Raw genomic sequence first — 8,902 nt, 5'->3', positions numbered from 1 at the left:
AATCCAGTCTGTGTTAAATTGAAGCTGCCTTAAGTGTCTAGTCCAGACAGGGGAACACCATGTAGATCTCTGGCTCCCCCTGCAGTATTACTGTGTGTGATTTTCAGTAAAAGTTTATTCATTGTCGTTGGTTAGAGTTGTTGTAGGTAAATGCATTATCTTTTTTTAAAAAAAGAAAAAAAAAAGTTATATTTGTTCAAATTGGTTACAACAAAAAGGTACATTTTCTAGGTAAAACATTTTTACAGGTTAAATACAGTGCACACTTTCAGAATATCAATGGTGTACATGACTACTGGTATGTGAAAGGAGAGTCTCACACAGACAAACCCACCAAGAATTATCCCACAATCGCTCTGAAATTCCCCTAAACTACAAATATTTTTTAAGCTTAAACCAACACTAAGGAACTTTTCAACCTTCATAAAATATTTTCATAACTTTTGTGATGATACATCGACTTACAACAAGTTGAATGACACCTCTGTCGTGGTCTGAGGGGGTCTGTATCATTATGGTCTGTATCTCTTTCTCTGGCACTAAGCAGCTTTGAGGAGCATGGTAGGAACCCTGCTCTCACTTAAGTTTCACTTTCACTTTTGCGAGTCACAACAAGGAGGGAACAGGCAAAACGGCACTTTAGCAATGGATTATGTTTGTGTTTTCACTTTGAAATGATCCACTGGAAACAGAAACTTAGTTTTGATGTCTTCTGTTAATTTTAATGCAGGATATTTACAGGGCTTCACGCTAGTGTTCATGGGAAATGGAGTCTTCCTTCAGGCAAAACACTACCGCTTTGGTCCACAGGCACCGCCAAACTCAACCAAAACTGAAAGTTCTTTAGTACTGCTTTAAAAACAGTTTTTGCTTCGGCTAGTGTCATGACATGCTCATTTTCCAGTGTGGTGATCAAACCTGTGAACTTTCTGTGCTGTAGTTATTTAAAGTCCTTGAGTCTCTGCCTCTTGTAGAGGCCTCAGGATGATCTCTCTCCTGTAGGCGAAGCGTGTAAGTTTCACCTTGTTGTACATCCTCTCTCTACGCTGCAGCAGGCAGTAAACAGACAAGGTGAACTTCGCCAGCACCAGTGTGCAGGTGATCTGTACCACCAGCAGTGCTGTGTAGATCATCATCTGATGCTTGCATTGCTGAACTTTGTTCCTGTGCTGATGCATGAAGGAAGACGATTCCTTGTCGGGTACTTGATAGATGATCTCTGGAGTGGTTGGAGGCATTGTTTGGGTGGTGGTTGGCTGAGTGGTCTGGATAGTGGTGGTTGTGGGCACAGCTGTTGTTCGTCTAGTTGTGGTTATGGTGGTTGTGGTGGTGGGTATAGTGGTCATTAAAGTCGTTGTAGGTATTGTTGTTGTGGTGGTTGTGGGTGGGAGTGTTGTCATAGCAGTGGTGGGTGTAGTTGTTGTTATAGTGGTTGTGGTGGTGGGTATAGTGGTTGTTAAAGTCGTTGTAGGTATTGTTGTTGTGGTGGTTGTGGGTGGAAGTGTTGTCATAGCAGTCGTGGGTGTAGTTGTTGTTATAGTGGTTGTGGGTGCAGTTGTTTTTAATGTAGTGGTGGGAGTAGTTGTTGTGACAGTGGTTGTGGGTAGAGTTGTTGTTATAGTGGGTGTGGTTGTTGGAACTGTTGTGGTAGTTGTGGCTAGTGTTGTGGTTGGGACAGTCGTAGTTGGTGTAGTTGTGGCTAGTGTTGTGGTTGGGACAGTCGTAGTTGGTGTAGTTGTGGCTAGTGTTGTGGTTGGGACAGTCGTAGTTGGTGTAGTTGTGGTTGTCAGAGGGGTTGTTGGTCGTGTGGTAGTGGTTGGTTGTGTGGTTGGGAATGGAGTGGTGATTGTTGTAGTAGTAAGTATGGTGGTTGTTGGTTGTGTAGTTGGTAGTGTTGTGGTTGGAGGTGGTGTGGTTGTTGTAGGAATTGTTGTGGTGATAGTAGTGGTTAAGAGAGTAGTTGTGGCAGGAAGGGTAGGACAAATGAATTGATCCTCTGTTAAAGATTTGATTTCCTGTCCTTTTAGACCTTCTGGATCCTTGCAGAGCACAGGGGACTTTATCTTGGCAGAGTTCGCTTTTATCCAGATATGAAGAGAAATAAAATTACAGTCACAGAGCCAAGGGTTATCGTTGAGTTCAACTTTTCTGAGTTTACTTAACGGCTCAAAAATATTCTCAGGAATCCTCTGGAGATTATTGGAAGAGAGCTTTAATGTAGTCAGTGACTCCAGCTTCTCAAACACGTCTGCATCCAATGATGTTAAACTGTTGCCCATCAGATTCAGTTCGGTCAGCTTGTCTAGACCTTCAAAGTATTCAGCAGACAAAGTGACAAGCTGATTATTAGATAGATTGAGCTTCTTGAGTTTTTTCAAGCGGCTGAATATTCCTTCAGGTAGAATGCTGAGTTTGTTGTCACTGAGGCTTAATTCGGTCATTTTAGGCATTTCTCCAAAAAGTACCTGTGGTAGATTTGTCAGGCTGTTATTATGCAGGGTCAGTGTTTTAAGGAGAGGGAAGCCAACAAAAAAATCTTGAGGTATAGTAGTCAGGAGGTTACTGTCTAAAGTGATCTTCATTAGCTTCTCTTTATGTGGAAACATATTTGCTGGTAATTCTGCTATTTTGTTTGCATGCAAGGATAATTCCTTCAAGTTGGATAAATTCTCAGAAATCTTCTCAGGGATTGTGGTCAGCTGATTCTCATAAAGCCGTAGTATTTGCAGTTTCTTGAGGTTTGAGAACCAGTCAGCAGATACAGCAGAGAGCTTGTTTTTAGCTAAGTGCAGTGTCAGAAGGTCGTCAAGACCATCAAAGATTCCATCTTCAATCAGTTCGATCTCATTCCCATGTAACTGGATCTCTTTTACTTTTGTAGGGCCTTCAAATAAGCCTCTCTCCAGACTACGGATCTTGTTAAACTTTAATATGATCGTTTCCAGGTTGGTGAGGTCTTTAAAGATCCCAACTGGGAGTGACACTATCTTGGTGGTGGAGATCTCAAGATTCTTAAGGGACGCCAAACCTTCAAAAGCTCCTGGCTCAATAGTTGACGTGCTAGTGTTCATGAACGCCACCTTTTCAAGCGTGGCGTTACTAGCAAAGGCTGCTGTGGGGATTGTTTTGATATGGCTATCCACAAAATAAACCTCTGTTACAACTGGTCTTCTTAGCGTTATAGGAAATACTACTGCATCTGAACTAAAGACCTCCTGGTTCTCTGGGGGGCAGTCATTCTTCTTGGTACATTTTGATTTGTCTTGAGTCAGTGAAGATCCAAACAGTAAAGACAGAAAAAGAAGGATGATCTCTCCTCTTGACATGTTTAGTCACTATGAAAAGACAAACAACTTGAGTGGATAAAATTTTGAGCCCATGTGCTGTCTTATGAACTTATCAGCAACATTGTAACAAGCAAAATGTATGTTACAGTCAAATAATAAACATGCACCTACCTTATTATTTCATCTCCCTGGGTGAAGCGTTGTTGGTGATGTTTGTGGCTAGACATACGTAGTCTCATTAGTTATCTTCTGTACTGACGTGAGGCAGCGGGCCTTGAGTGTGCTGCACCCCATGAGGGGTGTGGTGTATCACACTTCTGCAGCTTGAGATAAGAGCTGGGATGTAGTGGGTTTTTTTAATGTTTCAGCCTATAACCTATGCAGCATAACTCCAAGCTTACATATTGGACATATTTTCTTCTTATCGTCACTTAGCATCTCCAAATTCTTTATTTTTAATAATCAAATTAAGATAGTTAAGAAAACAGCAACATTGTGTCCTGCCATTTCTTTGAATGTTGATTTTAAATTTGATGGATGATTATTAAACTCTCACCACTGACTCCATATTTAAGACTGCAGTACCAACCTCATGTGTTACTGTACACATGTTAGTTTATTCACCCAAAACAGTAGCACAAACAACAGATCTTTTGAAAGCTTGAGCGTTCATCACACATTTTGATTGCTTACAGGCTCACATTGGTATGCATCTGTTCCCACATCAGGATAACAAAGAAGGACTTTAAATACCATGTTCCTACAGTTCACAATTTAGATCCAGTTGAACATGCTTTGCTCTAACTTCCTTCCTGAACATTGCTGTTGTCATTTTGCAATGAAACAAAACATACGTTTACAACTTTTGCGATGCATTTGTTATGTCTGGTCTCGGTATTTGCAGGAAGAGCAATCAGTCGAATTTTTGGATTTACTAAGCCAAACGTTTTCAAATACTATTTGGGTGTCCTACCAGTAGATGGCAGTCTTTCTCAGTTGCTAAAACACTAAACCCTGTTGTCTGAACCAAGTGCTCAGCTGCCTGAACCCACTGATTGAATCAGTCACTCTTTTGGCAAAACCATAAGCACTTCTCACCTGTTTAGACACAACTTGCCAACACATTTTCATTGTGACGCACCTGTGTTGAATAATGCTGAACACAGGTGGCAAAAGTCAAACACAAGTAAAGCACAAGTTTCACCGGTTGAACACAACAACTCAAAATTTATCACACTTGTGTCCAATGATGTGAGGGAACATATATGAGCCAGTTCAGGATGAAGTCCTGTGGCCTGACCCAGTACGGAGAAATGATGCTGTGTCTGAGTTATGCACTTCTCATTTGTATATTTTTGTATTTTATTTTTTACGTAGGCTTACTGTATACAAGTGCTAAATGCACAAGATTTCTGTTTGTTTTTGTACTGTACAAGTGCTACATGTAGTACTGTAAAATGCACAGGATTTCTGTTTTTTGTACTTTTTTTAGTACTATGTTCAAGTGCACAGGTTTTTTGTTTTGCAAGAGGAGAAGATGAGAGACGACAGGGTGAAGGAAGAGAGGATGAGGGAGAGAGGGATGAACTGGGAAGAAAAAAGAAGAAGGAAGGAAAAGGGGATGAAATGGATGTGGGAAGGGAGGGAGGAGGGTGGAAGAAAGGGAAGGAGAGAAGTGCGAAATGCACAGTTTTTTTGTTTTGCAACATGCATTTAGCTACCGTGAACAATAAACATTTACTGTAAAAAATATTCTATGAGGTCTAAGTGTTTTCAAAATCAGCATCCTACAAAAGGTAGGTCATACCATACTGTTTGAATAACAAAATCACATGTTGGTATGTTAACATGTTCCTTGGTAAACTCTTTTTTCAGAAGGATCAAGATGAAGTTTTATCTTCCATCACATCTTTAGATAATAAAGGATAGCATGCTGTCAAATTGACAGAGAGAGCTCTCTTTGGATTTTGTACCATTGATGGCTGGGTTTAATAATTGATTACCACAATGTAAGATTGCTCCCACTAAAAGCAGTGCATTTATTCAAATAAAGCAACATTTTGCATTGAATTGTGTTACAGTGGAGTAAAAATTACACCATTGATTTTATATAGATAGCCCCTTTGCCAAAAAGAAAAAAAGCAAAACTGGTCTAAATGTATTGTTGTTAGCACAAAAAGTCATTGTCAAACTGCAACAATTAATCCTGAAGAAAATAAAAACCATTGAACAGAATACTGGGTGCAGGCTAAATTTCAGTACACTGTTTCAGTGCATTTGCGTTTATATTCATCAAAATATCCCAGTTTCCCACAAAATTGTCTGTGTTTTTACAGTTAGTGTGTAATTTGGTAATTTGTCTGTTTACAGCACACATTACTGGCTGGTGAATTTGATAAGTAAAAACTGAATACTAATGAATCCAAAAGAAAATCTGCTCAATTATTTGTTCTAGCTGAAGAAGAAGGAGTAGAGTAGGTTCCTTCTATGGTGTTAAGACTCTAAAATCAACTCTGTGCTCCAGTTTTTCTGAGTAAACCACTAGCAAGCAGTTTTCCTTGGCTTTAAAAGTTCTTGAGTTCTTGATGTTGGGTGTTTCAGTCCACAGCACGGAGTTCTTATTTCTGCGGCCTATATTTCCCCGGCCTCTCTTGTTCCTCCTCCAGCACAAGCAACTGATGATGACAGTGCTGATGATGACAGTGGACACCACAGCGACCACAGTGGAAGTGGTTGGTTGTGTGGTTGGGAATGGAGTGGTGATTGTTGTAGTAGTAAGTATGGTGGTTGTTGGTTGTGTTGTGGTTGGAGGTGGTGTGGTTGTTGTAGGAATTGTTGTGGTGATAGTAGTGGTTAAGAGAGTAGTTGTGGGAGGAAGGTTAGGACAAATTAATTGATCCTCAATTAAGGATTTGATTTCCTGTCCTTTTAGACCTTCTGGATCCTTGCAGAGCACAGGGGACTTCATCTTGGCAGAGTTCGCTTTTATCCAGATATGAAGAGAAATAAAATTGCAGTCACAGAGCCAAGGGTTATCATTGAGTTCAACTTTTTGGAGTTTACTTAACGGCTCAAAAATATTCTCAGGAATCCTCTGGAGATTATTGGAAGAGAGCTTTAATGTAGTCAGTGACTCCAGCTTCTCAAACACGTCTGCATCCAATGATGTTAAACTGTTGCCCATCAGATTCAGTTCGGTCAGCTTGTCTAGACCTTCAAAGTATTCAGCAGACAAAGTGACAAGCTGATTATTAGATAGATTGAGCTTCTTGAGTTTTTTCAAGCGGCTGAATATTCCTTCAGGTAGAATGCTGAGTTTGTTGTCACTGAGGCTTAATTCGGTCATTTTAGGCATTTCTCCAAAAAGTACCTGTGGTAGATTTGTCAGGCTGTTATTATGCAGGGTCAGTGTTTTAAGGAGAGGGAAACCAACAAAAAAATCTTGAGGTATAGTCGTCAGGAGGTTACTGTCCAAAGTGATCTTCGTTAGCTTCTCTTTATGTGGAAACATATTTGCTGGTAATTCTGCTATTTTGTTTGCATGCAAGGATAATTCCTTCAAGTTGGATAAATTCTCAGAAATCTTCTCAGGGATTGTGGTCAGCTGATTCTCATAAAGCCGTAGTATTTGCAGTTTCTTGAGGTTTGAGAACCAGTCAGCAGATACAGCAGAGAGCTTGTTTTTAGCTAAGTGCAGTGTCATAAGGTCGTCAAGACCATCAAAGATTCCATCTTCAATCAGTTCGATCTCATTCCCATGTAATTGGATCTCTTTTACTTTTGTAGGGCCTTCAAATAAGCCTCTCTCCAGACTACGGATCTTGTTAAACTTTAATATGATCGTTTCCAGGTTGGTGAGGTCTTTAAAGATCCCAACTGGGAGTGACACTATCTTGGTGGTGGAGATCTCAAGATTCTTAAGGGACGCCAAACCTTCAAAAGCTCCTGGCTCAATAGTTGACGTGCTAGTGTTCATGAATGCCACCTTTTCAAGCGTGGCGTTACTAGCAAAGGCTGCTGTGGGGATTGTTTTGATATGGTTATCCACAATATAAACCTCTGTTACAACTGGTCTTCTTAGCGTTATAGGAAATACTACTGCATCATCTGAACGAAAGACCTCCTGGTTCTCTTGGGGGCAGTCAGTCTTCTCTGTGCATTTTGATTTGTCTTGAGTCAGTGAAGATCCAAACAGTAATGACAGAAAAAGAAGGATGATCTCTCCTCTTGACATGTTTAGTCACTATGAAAAGACAAACAACTTGAGTGGATAAAATGTTGAGCCCGTGTGCTGTCTTATGAACTTATCAGCAACATTGTAACAAGCAAAATGTATGTTACAATCAAATAATAAACATGCACCTACCTTATTATTTCGTCTCCCTGGGTGAAGCAGAACATTGTTGGTGATGTTTGTGGCTAGACATACGTAGTCTCATTAGTTATTTTCTGTACTGACGTGAGGCAGCGGGCCTTGAGTGTGCTGCACCCCATGAGGGGTGTGGTGTATCACACTTCTGCAGCTTGAGATAAGAGCTGGGATGTAGTGGGTTTTTTTTATGTTTCAGCCTATAACCTATGCAGCATAACTCCAAGCATACATACTGGACATATTTTCTTCTTATCGTCATTTAGCATCTCCAAATTCTTTATTTTTAATAATCAAATTAAGATAGTTAAGAAAACAGCAACATTGTGTCCTGCCATTTCTTTGAATGTTGATTTTAAATTTGATGGATGATTATTAAACTCTCACCACTGACTCCTTGTTTAAGACTGCAGTACCAACCTCATGTGTTACTGTACATATGTTAGTTTATTCACCCAAAACAGTAGCACAAACAACAGATCTTTTGAAAGCTTGAGCGTTCATCACACATTTTGATTGCTTACAGGCTCACATTGGTATGCATCTGTTCCCACATCAGGATAACAAAGAAGGACTTTAAATACCATGTTCTTACAGTTCACTATTTGGATCCAGTTGAACATGCTTTGCTCTAACTTCCTTCCTGAACATTGCTGTTGTCATTTTGCAATGAAACAAAACATACTTTACAACTTTTGCGATGCACTTGTTATGTCTGGTCTCGGTATTTGCAGGAAGAGCAATCAGTCAAATCTTTGGATTTAAGCCAAACGTTTTCAAATACTATTTGGGTGTCCTACCAGTAGATGGCAGTCTTTTATATTACTGTAAACTGGTTTAAGGAGGAAGGAGGAACATAAGTTAGATGAGTGGCTGAAATTATTACCAGTGCTGAATGTACTGCATGATTCTGTTGGCAAACCATAATTTGGTGCTTTGCCATGTTTTGACCATGGCTAGTCAGTCTGGACGGGTGATTTAAAAAATATTCTATGAGGTCTAAGTGTTTTCAAAATCAGCATCCTACAAAAGGTAGGTCATACCATACTGTTTGAATAACAAAATCACATGTTGGTATGTTAACATGTTCCTTGGTAAACTCTTTTTTCAGAAGGATTAAGATGAAGTTTTATCTTCCATCACATCTTTAGATAATAAAGGATAGCATGCTGTCAAATTGACAGAGAGAGCTCTCTTTGGATTTTGTACCATTGATGGCTGTGCTTAATAATTGATTACCACAATG

At 39.8% G+C, this 8,902-nt stretch overlaps 2 protein-coding genes across 3 annotated transcripts; both read right to left on the bottom strand.

Moving 5' to 3' along the window:
* Nucleotides 1–898: 898 nt before the first annotated feature.
* Nucleotides 899–7,754, bottom strand: LOC146988768 (uncharacterized). Of its 2 annotated transcripts, XM_085774420.1 has the most exons (3): nucleotides 7,654–7,754; nucleotides 1,497–3,335; nucleotides 899–1,286 (listed from the first exon to the last, which is right to left on the bottom strand). In XM_085774420.1, exons 2-3 carry the CDS (start codon nucleotides 3,324–3,326, stop codon nucleotides 945–947), a joined length of 2,172 nt encoding a protein of 723 aa, XP_085630546.1. In that variant the 5' UTR covers nucleotides 3,327–3,335; nucleotides 7,654–7,754; the 3' UTR covers nucleotides 899–944. The 2 variants fall into 2 exon arrangements, with proteins under 2 accessions (XP_085630546.1, XP_085630545.1); XM_085774419.1 differs by having other exon boundaries at nucleotides 899–3,335.
* LOC146988767 (uncharacterized) lies at nucleotides 5,298–7,771 on the bottom strand. Its single transcript, XM_085774421.1, has 2 exons — nucleotides 7,654–7,771; nucleotides 5,298–7,530 (listed from the first exon to the last, which is right to left on the bottom strand). The coding sequence occupies exon 2, from the start codon at nucleotides 7,519–7,521 to the stop codon at nucleotides 5,773–5,775; it is 1,749 nt and encodes a 582-aa protein (XP_085630547.1). The 5' UTR covers nucleotides 7,522–7,530; nucleotides 7,654–7,771; the 3' UTR covers nucleotides 5,298–5,772.
* Nucleotides 7,772–8,902: the final 1,131 nt, after the last annotated feature.

This window comes from Trachurus japonicus, chromosome 4 (genome assembly GCF_045865225.1).
Source record: "Trachurus japonicus isolate A0001 chromosome 4, Traja_1.0".
Lineage (NCBI taxonomy): Eukaryota > Metazoa > Chordata > Actinopteri > Carangiformes > Carangidae > Trachurus > Trachurus japonicus.
The sequence above is the reverse complement of the archived record's forward strand: the minus strand, read 5'-3'. Positions and strand labels throughout refer to the sequence as shown.

What these genes read in the sequence shown, in the direction of transcription:
- LOC146988768 (XM_085774419.1), bottom strand. Translation starts at nt 3,326, where the DNA reads ATGTCAAGAGGAGAGATCATCCTTCTTTTTCTGTCTTTACTGTTTGGA.
- LOC146988767 (XM_085774421.1), bottom strand. Translation starts at nt 7,521, where the DNA reads ATGTCAAGAGGAGAGATCATCCTTCTTTTTCTGTCATTACTGTTTGGA.